The sequence below is a fragment of the Setaria italica genome, chromosome VI, assembly GCF_000263155.2.
Source record: "Setaria italica strain Yugu1 chromosome VI, Setaria_italica_v2.0, whole genome shotgun sequence".
In the NCBI taxonomy this organism is placed as follows: Eukaryota; Viridiplantae; Streptophyta; class Magnoliopsida; order Poales; family Poaceae; genus Setaria; species Setaria italica.
The window spans coordinates 18,877,688-18,891,405 of record NC_028455.1 but is presented as its reverse complement, the minus strand read 5'-3'; the positions used below and the strand labels follow the sequence as shown (position 1 = coordinate 18,891,405).

The 13,718-nt window shown below is 44.0% G+C and overlaps 1 protein-coding gene across 3 annotated transcripts; it reads right to left on the bottom strand.

Annotated features, from left to right (window-relative positions):
• Positions 1-8,168: 8,168 nt before the first annotated feature.
• Positions 8,169-11,667, bottom strand: LOC111257578. 3 transcript variants are annotated; one of them, XR_002678085.1, is made up of 4 exons: positions 11,454-11,667; positions 8,680-8,817; positions 8,528-8,590; positions 8,169-8,464 (listed from the first exon to the last, which is right to left on the bottom strand). XR_002678085.1 is itself a non-coding variant. In XM_022827404.1 (4 exons), exons 1-4 carry the CDS (start codon positions 9,195-9,197, stop codon positions 8,439-8,441), a joined length of 303 nt encoding a protein of 100 aa, XP_022683139.1. In that variant the 5' UTR covers positions 9,198-11,667; the 3' UTR covers positions 8,169-8,438. The 3 variants fall into 3 exon arrangements, 1 of the variants encoding a protein (XP_022683139.1); XR_002678086.1 differs by having other exon boundaries at positions 8,564-8,590; XM_022827404.1 differs by having other exon boundaries at positions 8,579-8,590; positions 9,071-11,667.
• Between the last annotated feature and the right edge of the window lie 2,051 nt (positions 11,668-13,718).

The window sequence follows — 13,718 nt, the reverse complement described above, 5'->3', positions numbered from 1 at the left end:
AAAGGAGATAGCTGGGGAAAATTTCAAGACAATTATTTGTACCCAGTTTCTGCTAAAAAGGATTCTAAGAGTGCAGCTGGAACAACTTCTACAAAGTTTAGCATAGACACAAGAGTGTCCGGGAATATCTAAGCGCATTCGACCATCTGACACAATATGCTCCCGAATATATGAACACTGAGTCTGAGAAAAGGACTTGTTCCCCAGTAATTTTTACAGATTATAGCTCTGCCATGAACATAGTAATCCCCAGAAAAGATGAGAGCTTGGACAAGCCCCTTGAAATAAGAGGACATTTCTTTTGAAGCATCTGGAAATATTCCTCAGGAGCTGAAGGTCGTCTACTAAGAATCTGCTAGATCTACTTATAGGCCCCAATGACAATTATCCTAGCAGTCATGGGTTATCCAGAACCCAGAAAATACTCCCTGTTCGACGAACCCATGAGTACCTGAAAGGGTAAAGCACCACTATCTTTGCAATTCTACAGCTGTATTATAACATAACTATGGAAGGACTGGTTTCGTCAGAAATCTCCATTTTCAAAAGAAAGGGGGAAAAATATGAATGAGAAAGCGCAGATTTCATGCCAAAGATTGGGTCAAAAGTCTATTCGAAAGAAGTTCCTTAACTAAAAGGAAGGGACGTGAGCATTATACGGATATTCACGAGTTTCTAAAAAAGTTGAATTTGCATGGAATCCTGAGAATAGTAAGATGTGTCAAGCTTTAAAGCAAAGGTTTTGATGAACAAGAATAAAGAAGAGTATGTGGGGTATTTGCGCATTGATTTGGATAGCTTCTGGAGCATTGATTATATGCCAAATTTAGTGAGTATGAGTTTTGGCTAAAGAAGGTTCTGTTCATTAGGCATGTTTTGTCCGAGTAAGGAATTGAAGTGGATCCTGGAAAGGTCAAGGACATAAGTCACCAATAACTGTTCAGGAAGTAAGGAGTTTTCTTAGAATAGCCGGACGCTATCGAAGTAAGATCTGAAAATAAGGCATGAGATGGCTGAAACTGATCAAAGATTATAAACTAGAGATTTTATCATCCGCACAAAACTAATGTACCCTGCATAACCTTATCTTGTAAGATACCTTAAAGAGAAAGATAGAACAAGCTCAAAGGAAGGACAAAGGAATAAGAATACTTCGGAAATGAGTAAGCTAAGGTGATGTTACTTGTTTTACCAGGATGAAAAGAGGGTGTTCTATTTCAAAAACTGAATAATAGTACTCAAGAAGATGAGCTTGAGAAAAGAGATCTTAGATAAAGCTTGTTAATTGGATTCTCTATGCACCCGGGCAGTATTAAGATGTATTAACACATGAAGCAATGATTTTGGTGGACAAGAATGAAAAAGGAAATAGCCAAGTATGTATCTGAATGTGATACGTGTCAAAAGGTGAAAGCTATATATCAGAAATCGGTCAACTTATTGCAACCCTTCACCATTCCTGAATGGAAGTAGGAAGACATTTCCCTGGATTTTACGGTAGGATTTCCTACTACCTCAAGGGGGTATGATTTCATATGGGTTATCATAGCTTGACTCACTAAATCGGCTCATTTCATTCTTGTCAAGACCGCTTACCGTATGTCAGCTTATGTGGAACTTTATATGTCTCGGGTAGTATCGTTACCTGGAATACCCAAGACAATTGTCTTTAATTGAGATTCTCAATTCGTCTCTGAATTCTAGGAATAAATGCATGAGACAATTGGAAACTACCCTTATTAAGAAGCAAAGGATGCTTGATTAGACGGAAAAAGTAAATCAAACCTTGGAAGATACATTTTGAGCCTGTGTTCTCACCTTCTTGAAGAATGGGAAGAATGTTTGCCTCTAGCAGAAACGGGAAGAATGTTTGCTTTTTAATTTAGTCGGAATCAAGAGAAAGAGCACATTTGGAATCACATCTAGTCATTTAAAGTTGAGGAAAAAGTTCAGAAGAATTGTACGAACCTTGAAATAACTTAGTCATGACAGAAAACTTATTCGGATAAAAGAAGAGGATCTTTAGAATTTTATTTTGAGACTTTGTACATTTCGGAGTATCCCCGATGAAAGGAGTACACCGATTTGGAGTCAAAGGAAAATTAGCTCCGAAATATATATTGGTCCGTAAGAAAATTCTGGATCGGAAGACCAACAATACTCGAACTAAGAGTATCAGATTCTACAAGGTGCCATGGGAGAATCATGCTCCAGATAAAGCTACTTGAGGCAGGCTGAAGACCTAGAGTCTAAATATCCAGAATTATTTGGAACTATCAGGAACAGATGAACAAAAAGCCACCACCCCCACTATCCTTGTACAGAAAAAGAAGGAATGGTTAACCTGACGCAGTTTCCTTTCCATTCTCAAAACCGAGGAATTAACTCCGAGAATCTCGGGACGAGATTCTGTTAAGGGGGAGGGGCTGTAACACCCGCCATTTTAGTCATCAAAGTGACTTGGAGGAGTTGGAAGCAATTCGAGAAGGAAGGAAAAAGAAATTGACCGAAAATCAAATTCGGGTCAAATTTGGCCGAAATTTGAATTTTAAATTTGAAATTCAGAAAAATTCGGCGAAAATATAGAGTGGAAGTGTAAAGATGATTAGAACTTAAGGGTCAAAAATTTGGAATAATATTTGATCCTAAACACTCAAAGGAAATCAGAGAAGGAAATGAAAAGCTACGTTTACTATTCACCGTCCGAAAACAAGAAATCAGAAAAACAGCTCAGAGTCCATTTCGGAAAGTGAATTCTGATAAATTTCTCAAATAAGTAAATCAGGATAACTATACCATGTTGAAGTATGAACTTTGGACTCCTAAATTTGGGTGTTGTTGATCAGGAATAGCAGAGGGAACTATTTCAAATGGAAGCCTAAAGTTGGCACTTTGTCACAATAGACAGCTTTGCTGGAATTTGGTTAAGTCTGAAAATGGTATTGAGTACATGATTTTAGAACCAATTTCTGGAGAAATTTCCTTAAAAGTGAGCAGATGTTTTTGAACATTAGTGAAATATGGACTATGGAGAAGGTAAATGAATAGTTGTGGTCCAGAGAAAGTGGAAGGTTTGAATTCAAATTGGAGCCAAAATTCAGCAATTGAGCAGATTTCGAGCTCCTTGCCGAATTAATTCTAAGTCTGGAAAACATGATGAGTATCTATTTTTGAAACCGAATTCTGCCCAATTTTTCAAGTAAGTGAGCAAAGGCAACTAGACAGCGGTGAAGTATGATCCTTGGACATGTTTAATAAGGTGTTGTTGCTAAGAGATAGCGAAAGAATCAAATTTAAATCAAAGCTCAAAGTCAGCACTCTAGCTATTTCGGCCAACTCTCGAAGCTGCATAAAATCTAAGTCTGAAAACAGTGTTAACTAGCGATGTTTGGAGCGAATTTTTGGAAAATCCAGTGCAAAGGTTATACAGTTTTTGGTGCAAAATGGAATCCTTATTAGTTGTAGAACACAAATAGGGAGTGGTTGGCCTATATGGAATACAATTGGGCTACTGAAATTGGTGCTAAAGAAGGGTAAACGACCACCTTTGAAGACTGTCGAACTGAATCGCTAAAATTCAGTAACAGTACCAGCTGACAGAAACTTGGAGCTCCGAAATCTCGACCTTAGGGTGCTTAATTCGGTTGGAGGCCAATCTATCAAATGTAGTGCTCGGATTACTCTACAAGATTGTTTAAGGGATGTTCGAGAGATTGGGTTTGGATCTGCCGATTTTTGAGGCTTAAACCTGTAAATTGGGAGGAGATAAAGGGGAGAAGGCAGCAGAAACAGAGCAGCGCGGCAGTGCCGTGCCGCCGCCGGCTCTCGCGCACGACCGGCCAGCACGACGGCCACGTCCGCGCTCGTTCAGGTTGTCAAGGTGGCACGCATGCACGGTGAAAGACCACGACATCGCTATCCCCGCGCTTATCCGTTTCATTCCGCCGCTTACATCGCCAGGAACCGAGCTCAAGCAAATCAGTACCGCCGCCAGCCAAATTCACCCACGCCGCCGCCCCTCTTTGCAATTCCATCCGCCCAAGAATCCGTCAGCTCCTCCTCAACGCCCCACGCTGCTCCGTTCAGTAATTCCTCGCCGTCGAAGCTCCGAATCACCGCCGTACCGGTCCGCCCGCCACCACCACTGTCCTCCGGTGAGCCCTCCGCACCGCCCCTTCTTTCACTCGTTTGATCGGGTTTAGGGGGGTGCTTGGGTCATATGGATGCCATAGAGTGCGCCGCCGGTCGTCCTCGTGCCGCCTCCGTGCGCCGCCATGGCCGGCGGTTGGCCAAGCCGCAGCCGCCCGTGGAGGGGCCGGCTCGGGCCGCCTCCCGGCGAGCTGGCGGTGGGCGCAGGTGCGCCTGGCCTGGGGTGCCGCCGCCCCGGTCGGCTCGGCCGCCGGCAAGCCGCCGTTGGCCGGGACCCCGTCCCGTTTTGTCCGCCGGCGTGTGCCCCTGTTTTGGCGCAAGGAAGAAGATGCGCCAGGGGGTTGTGAGGAGAAGAAGGAGAAGAAGAAAGGCCAACCGCCGTTTTGGGCCGAGAGAGAGACGCCGGCCCAGCTAAGCCCGCGCGGCATAGAAGAAGAAGGGAAAGAAGCAGGCCGGTCTGTGCGCTTGGGCCGTGTTGCCAGTGTGCGGTAGGAGAGGCCCAGGTGGGAGTGAGAGGGAGAAAGAAAGCCGGCCGCCCATCGTGGGCCAAGGGGAGGCGATGGCCCAGCTAGCCGAAGAACAGAGAGGGCCGGCGGGTGGTTGAAAGGGAGGGAGTTAGGCCGTCGGCATGTAAGAAAGAGCAGGCCGGTCATGTTGCTTGGGCCGTGCAGCCCAGGTAGAAGTGAAGGAGAAAGAAGGTGGGCCGGCCGGGGTTGAGAAAAAGAAGAGAAGGGGGAGCCGGCCCAAAGAGAAGGCTGCCGCAAAAAGGCCACGCGTGGAAGGTTGAGTTGGCGGGCCACCTTTTGGCCCAAGGGAAGATTTCGGCCGTGGGCCCCACTTGTCAATGAAGAAAAGAAGAAGAAGAATAGGAGACCGGATGGACCCTAGCTGGAAGTGATGGTGGGTAGAAGCAAGCCGAGTGAGAAAAGTTTGGGCCGGGGGTTTTTATTAAACCTTAGGTTTTCTTTTATTAGATAAATAGATTAAATGCTGTTTTCACCATTTAATTCACAGGAAATTCTAGAAGTGCCCAAAATTAGTGAAACCAATTTTATTAGGATTGTTTTATTTTCCTTTATGCATTAAAATTCTTAAACCCTAGGAAAAATAATAAAAATTTAGGTATTTATTTAATGCCTTTTTATTTAAGGTATTTAAATAAATGCTTAAACTTTATTAAATGTATAAAACTTGAAAAATGCTTTATTATCCACAAATCATTAGTAATTCATAGGAATTAGGTTTTTGAGATTAGAAAATTATTATAATGCTTTTAAAAATAAAAGAAGAGGTCTAAGGTAGGTTTAGTAAAGGAAATAAAAATGGTGGGTTAATCTTTAGGGTTTTTGTGTGTTGGCTTGCAACTTTATCATGATAAATTGTATAGTCCTTGTTGGCTTGCAACTTTATCATGAAGGAAAGTTGTATAGTCTTGTATTTAAAAGTTTTGCATCTCTAACTCTTGCATATACTAAATCGTAGGCGGCACAACTCCTGAAGTGGGAATTTATGGAATTCAGCTGGAGATGGATAGCGTTCGCGAAATGTGGAGTGCCTCTTTTAATAAAGAAGTTTTCCGAAGAACTAACCTTTGTTGATCCCAGGCAAGCCCCGGTGCATTTATACCTATCTATTTTGGAGTCGTTATTTCATGTGACTAGTCATAGGTTATTTGCTTATTGTATGCACTAAGTCTAGGAGTTGATTGAAACCTATTCTTGTGTATGATCATGCCTTGACTTAAGGACATCTTTGCCACTTGTTCAAATCTTAGAAACTACCCAAGTTTAGAATTGCTTACTTGCTTACATGCTTGGTTTATCGACCTTAAGGAAAACTCTTAAGTCATACATGTTGCTTATGAAGGATAGTTGGAATATGGAAAGGGACAGAAGCTAGAGATGTAGTTCTGTCTGCTAGATTAATTTGGTTAAGGCCCGATTCGTGTCTTAACTGTTGGTCAAGTGATAAGCATCTGATCACTTACTGGGTATGGGACCAGTAAAGCCCAGTAGATTAGTAAATTCTATGATCAGGAATGCTTCGTACCCGCGCTTGACGTGCTGGAGATTGGCAGGGGTGTAGCCTGAAACTCACATGGAGATCGGGCCAGACGTGGGGTCCCATGTGGGGGTGCATCCCTGGGTCCGGGTAGTCGTATTCCTAATCATTGACTTTACTAATCGAGAGGTTGTTAGATACGACCGGGACAGTCGTATAATGCTGGTGATCAGGGTACTCTCCTGCAGGATGTAATTAGATCCGGATCGCCGCAATTCTCGGTTATGAATGCACTTGATCGCTGTTGAGCATCGTAGTATTACTTCATGCAATATAAAATCTTCTGTTGTCAAGTAATGTATGATTTAACAGTTGTGATTGCTTTTACTTCTGTTATCATCTAGAATGGTTAGGTAATGACTCAACCCAAATAAAAGATAAAACTAAGGCATCACTTGTAGTAAGCTTTTCGGCAAAAATTGCATTAGCCAAGTACACCAAAAAAAGCTAAGCATACACTTCCAAGGAAAGATATTATATTGGTTAGTCGGGTAAGACTTGCTGAGTACTTCGTACTCAGGGGATCCCTTTTTGTTGTTTTCAGAAGACCAGCAGGGACTCACTGAAGAGGAAGCCCCGAAGACCTAGGGTATCTTATGAGTCTCATGATACTCTAGAATAAAACTTAGAAGTTTATTTTTCTTCCGGACTGGTTTATGTTTTAAACTCTTAGAACCACGCTAACCTGCACTATTAAGTTTGTTTCAAACTATGGTTGTAATATATCGTACCTTTGTTATGTCTTTAAAAATGTAATATTTGTTGATATTATCCCATCGCGGATATGATCCTGATGTATGGCTATGAGACACGTCGTGGATCCTTCGAGGAGTCCTAGGGACACTCGACGGACTACCGGACTTATGCTGTTTTAGGTGCGTTTCGGATAATTGTTGTTCTGACAGCGATTAGGCGCACTTAAACCAGCTTAAGTTGGGCGGTTCCGCCACAGGTTCCGCCACACATAGATCAAGGGGGGGTCTAAATGAGGTGATGGTGCTTTTCTCCCCGTTGGAAACACCAACCGGGATTAAAGGACCCCCTTTAGTGCTGGTGGTGTTTCCATCCGGGAGAAAAGACCCGTTAGGGCCACTGGCCTTTACAACCGAGATTAAAGGGACTCTTTAGTCCCGGTTGGTGAGCCCCCTGCCAATGGCCAAGTTTTAGTCCCAGTTGGTGAACCTTTTGTTTCGGGTCTACTTTAAACCATGACAAAAGAGGGCGTATGGAAAGCCAGTTCTCTACCAGTGAACAGATATTCTTAAACCTTGTCTCGAATTTTCATCCCAATCTCGATAACGCTCCTCTTATCATGTTGAAAATATTTTGACTCATGACAGGAATGGCTACATGGTTGAGCAAGTGGCTGCGTAATCGCCCTTTGAGCTGTGCTACAACAGGTCCACGCTACGGATGCAGAAGCAGTTCAGCTACAACGTGCCGCTGATGTTGTTGGAGGTTGCCGGGGTGCCTCACGCCTGGACGGTGCGTCTGTGCCCCACGTGGACCTGCTTCAGTCCCAGGGCGGGCCGGTGTGCGTGGGGGTGGTCGAGATGGGCCGGGACACCGCAAGGGCGGAGGAGGATGAGCCGGCCGTGGTGCTGGGCCTGGATTGGCTGAATGGGCATCTGCCGGTGTTCGATGTGGACAAGGGCGTGGTGGGGTTCAGCTAGGCATGAAAACGGTCTGGAACGATCGGAAAAACAGAGTAACCATTCCCACTCCTGCATTTTCTAACCGGGAACGGTAGCGGGAATGGGAAAGCCAAACGGGAAAACGAATTTGATATTACGGGATATCGGGAACAGAACAGTTCGATCGGGAACGTGTCGATTACGATCGGTAATCGATAACGCAAAATGGGAACATCGATATACATGTAACCACTTAAAACAGTTAGCTCGATGCAATAATTGCAGCCATGCATAATCCATATTCAAACAAATGAAAACAACATATCCACACCACAGCTTGAGTGCTTGACAGAATGACAGGTTGACAGCAACACGCCAACACAAAACAACAGTACATCACATAGCCACTGAGCCACATAACACACAAGTCACAACAGTACATCACAGTTCACAGGCAATGAGGCAAGGCAACCACACTACTGATCCAACACTCAACTCACAAATACAAGTCCAAATTAAAAATAAAACATGCCCAGCTGCCAACACTACATGTCAAAGAAGCCCAGATCATCTCCATGTGGTCCATCTACTTCGTCATCGCTGTCCGTGACATCGCCGTCCTACAAAAAATAGGAGGCATCAGTGTTAGTGTGTTACAGTAACAAACTATGTAGCAAAATTACTTCAATGTTCAGTTTTGAAGCAAGGGCCTCAATAACTTCAAGATCACCAACCAATCTTCTGATCTGAAATTCAAAGTAAGGCAAGACTCATATATCAGCAAACATGATTATGATATAATATTATACAACTAAAACTAAGATGCTTTTCTAACCTCTTCTTCCTGCAGCAACCCAATCTTTCATGCATATCAAAGCTTGACTTGGACTAGATGCAGGAGTTGCATTTGCAGATGATACAGATAGACATATAACAAGATCTTTACCAAGGCTTTCACTTGACCTCTTAGATCCTACCAAGACAAGAATAGAAGACATCAAAATGACAGTAGCAATTGGACCTTACTCAACTACTTTTACTCATGCATCTATTAGTTTGATAGTTTCATCTAACACACAAGCAATAAAACACAAGGGGACAATATTCATCTATTAGTTTCATCCCTAACAACAAGCAATCCCATGTAGTGATTCACACATCTAACATCTTTGCCAATAAATGAAACATACACAGATACACTAATTCACAGTTTCACACATCTTTACCTAGCGTTGGAAAAGGCGCGAGGGTGCTGCTGTTCACCGGCGGGGGTGGCTCCAGGAAGAGGCGGCGCTTGGAGGCGGATGAGGCGGATGCAGAACCAGAAGCTTGCTCAGTTGGTGATGGCTTCATCTTGGCATCCAACCTACCTCCCTAGGCCCCCAAGTCATGGATCTATCATGGGCTTGTGGCCTGGTGGTGGGCGGTGGGTGGCGGTGGCCACCGGCTAGCCAAGGCACCGCACGGCTGCACCAGGACAGAGGCCAGGAGCCTAGGAGAGGAGAGGCACAGTCGTGCAAGAGCTTGACGTCGATGGCTTGGGAGTTGAGAGGGAGACTGGGAGAGGAAGAGGATTGCGGCGGGCGATGGTAGGGAGGGCGCCGAGCCACCGACTGCTGATTTAGGGAGGGGCGGAGGGCGGCGGTAGGGAGCCGCCGAAGTGCCGATACAGGGAGGGTGGTAGGGACTAGGGTTTGCCGATTCTTTTGCCTGGACGAGTGGGCGGCGCGGCATGGGGTTTTGTCGGGGTGGGCTGGGCTATTTGTGGGCAGACTGCAGGCAGGGAAGCTAGGGAGGCCTTAAAACGGGAATTTCCCGTAGGAAATTTCCTGAGCAAATACGGGATCCGCTAATTCGGTCTGGAAAACACCCTAACCGATTTTGATCCTGGATTCACCGTATTTTCCCGGATTTCTTCCCGAATCCATTTTTTCCTGTGAAAATGATATCCTATTGGAAATTTCGGTATTCGGTGTCGGTTGGTACGGGAATTTCCCCGTTCCCTCTTTCAACCTTAGGTTCAGCGACCTGCTGGTTTACATGGACACCAGCTGCACCAAGTTCTACTTCATCACTCACTAGCGGCACGATTACATGGTGCATGCGTTGGACTGTTCATGGTGACTGAAGCTCAACTGATGAATAAATGTGTGATGTGATCCCTCGCTTTGTGTAGCAAGACGAATAAAGAATGGTTTGAGTTGCCACTTTGCTCTTCCTTAATAGTAAGTTTTGGTTGCTCGATGTGTCAAATTTGTTCCTCAAGATCCCCATATCTTTTCCGGAGCTGATGAACATGATGTTCGGAGTATGGTCGTGTTTAGCAGCCCTCCACTCTGCAAGAATTGGGAGGGGTGCTACCAAACGGCGACTCGGCCGCTAGCTTTGAGCGAGAATCGCTCGGCTCGAGCGGGCAGCCAGTTTCTTGGGCGACAGATGCAATTCCGCTCGGCTGATTCTGGTGCCCTGTGGGTGGATCCGCCCGACCGTGGTTCATGCCGGCTCCTTGCGGAAGCTGCTCGGCTCCATGGAGGTGGCGGCAGCTGGCAAGGGCGCATGGGGACCCGAGGTGGATCGGACATGGCATTAGCCATCTGCCTTTGGGTTGTTAGAGTGTCTAGGTTCTCAGACCAAAGCCATGACTAGTGTTGGCGATGATGCATCATTCTCCTTGTTGAAGGCGTTGCGGTGATCTTGACCTCCAGGGACATTTTACAGGTGAAAACCGAAGAACCAACTCGCAGGTCCAGGAGGCGGTGGCGTCTTAGTGTTGCTTTCCTCTTGAGGCACCATTTTGGAGTCTTTTGGTGGCGGTACCAGATCAGCTTGGAGGGATGGTAGTGCACGGGTTGTTCCAGTGCACTTGTTTGGGTTACTAGAGTGTATGGTAGAGATTGACTAAGTGCAGCTTCTATGTGACTAAAGAGCACCAGGAAGCAGGTGGCCGTCGAAGCAGGATGATCCTAACTTCTGAAGTTTATAAGAAAATAGCAGATGTGAGGGGATTAGTTGCTGCACATGGCCCAATGCAAGGCTGAAGCAAAGACATAGAAGAAGTTTGAAGCTTAGTCATTCTAGCTTCCTTTTTAGTCTCTTTCTTTCTTATTTTGTTTGTTCCTCATTTTAAGGTGTGGAGTCTAAGTATTCATGCATCTTATGGCTAAGTAGCCGGATTTGTTTCTTTGTGACCGTTGACATTCACATGTGAATGTTTAAGATCCTTAATTAAAAAAAAGATATAGGTCACGTTTAGGAAGTAAAAAAAGTACGTATCTAAAAATGACAAAACCATACGGTGCCTGCATCCTCTCGTGTGCGGGGCTACGCGCCGTGCGGAGTCACGAGCTGTGCGGGACTGCGCCGCCGCTTCCGTCGGCGTGCAGATTTGCGAGCTGTGCAGGAGCAAGCCGCAGCATCCGCTGATTTACAGGGGTGCGAGTCGTGTGGGGGTAAAGCATCCGTGCAGAAAGATCTGTAAGGAATTGTTGGGCCCGTCATCGGGGGTCGCAACTGGCATTGATCTACGAACGGGCTGGCGGCGTGAATGGGGCCTTGTACGGGATCAATGGTGGGCGTCATCACTACGCGGAGGAGGAAGATGGTGCGTACCTGGCGTGCACGCGGGCGCGACCGTGGCAGGAGCGACAATTGCTCGCCTTGGCCAGATAAGGGTCCCTGCTAGGAGCTCCTCCGGATGAGAGTTCAGGGGCACTGGATGAGAGTCCGGATGAGGACGGGCCCAGGATAAAAGTCGGTTGGAGACAGTTTTTTTTATCCCAGAACTCTCAAAAACCAGATGAGAGTGGTACCGGTTGGAGATGCTCTCAGGAGCTGCTCATGAGTGTTTGAGGCCAATCTTAGACCTATGAGCTAGCTATATCATGACTAAAACATGTACTCCACTTTCTGGAGTAGTAGGTTGAAGGAGAGGGAGCTGATGCTGCCTGCTCTCCACTTTACGTCCTACCTAGGAAATTTGCAATTTGAAGAGTATCTCCAACGGATCCTCATTCCTCAGTCCAACTACCGTATTGGGAGCGTTGGTGAAAAAATAGTGTTACAGCATATTCCATTTACCTTTCCCTTTTTTCAATAATTATTAGGATAAATAAAGTAATTAATCCACCTTAACTCCCCAAATAAAAGGAGAGTTGTGATTGTCCCAATATGGTAGAGATGGATATAGATGTCTGGAAATCCGAATTATCCGAAATCGTATCAGCTAAAAAACGCCAATATGGATATCCGTATTCGTATTCATTTTTAATGTGGATTTTAAATGGATGTATCCGGATTCGATTTTCAGTGTTTTTTTTCTATCCCGTTCCAGATTCGTATTCGATAAAAATGTGAAATATTTGACATTATCCGTATCCGCAAAGAATAAACTATCAACGAAGCCATCTAAAACTTATTTATATTACTAAATACTAATTACAAATGACTAATTATGTTAAACTAATATTACTAGTGGTATATAATGATAAAGTTTAATTAATTTTAATATGACTAATCATATTAAGTTTAAAAACATTATATTATTTATTAAATGAATAAATCATATTTAAATGTATTAATGAACTTATTTTTATTATGAAATGATATATATTTATGGAAATATTTATTTTTATATTTACTTTGATATATTTAATTATTTATTAAGAAATATGTTATTTTCTATGTGTATTATGCTCATAATTTACTTCGTACTTGTAACATGATTTTTAATCAATTATAAAACCAACGATAAAGCAAAATTGATGCTCGTTATGACATTGTGTTATAAGTCGAGCAAGTATCCGAATATGAATCCAAATCCGAACTATTCGTTTTATATTCGTATTCGGATTCGAATTAAAATATGGTAAATAGTGTTATCCGAATTTGATTCCATACGTATCCGATCCGAATCCATCCCTACAATACGGTAGTTAGATTGGAACGAGATTAACATCTTGTAGTGCCCCTCAGTTGCACGACCTGGTTAAACGCATCATGCAACTTGTAGGGATTTCACAAATTAGCCACTTTATCCACACCAGAGTCGCAAACTTGCAATGCAGAAAGTTTCAGGGAACTCAAACGAGAGATTCTAACCAATCGTCACACGATCTGAACAATCATAGTTTGAAGGTTCAACTGCAATCCTAGAGCGTGATGAAACCAATCCTTAATCGTGGAAAACAAGTACGCGCGGACGATGTGGTCCGGGGCACCAAAATGGCCGACCAGCAGCAATCCGGACTCTGCATCTGGCAGCCTCTGCAGGATCACCAGGGTGAAGCTGTGCGCTGATGCACACAGGGTGGTAGAAGCGGCCACAGGTGTCGTGGTCACATCGGAACACCTGAACACAATAGACATCGTTTCTGGTCAGGAAACTATGCAAATGCAAGTCCAGTTGCTGCTGCAGAAGGTACTGGTCATCAATATAAAATTCAAAGAACAAACTGGGCAACAATAAATTGTTTTGGTTATAGTGATTCTGTCACTTTGAGAGAGTAGTAAGCAGTGGCAAATTTGTACACGATTGGTGGTAAAACGATGAAATAGCCAAGGATAATGGCAATTACGGACTGATGCCAACAGAATCTTCAAATGTTACATTCATTGCACGATGCACATGCCATTTTCTAATCTAGCAATTGTCAACTACCTTATGACTTTTTTTATAAAAAAAACAAGACTGTTGTATGAAGAAATTGGAAATGCCTGCAAAGTTATTAATTTTCACCGTGCTAAGTACATTACTATTAGGCCCTGTTTGGGTCCCTTCATTTTGAAGGAATTGGAATCTATTTAATGGAGTAGGCTAATTTATGTTGGAATGTGACATTCCACAACTTTCCAAAGTTTAGATATAAGCCTATCTTA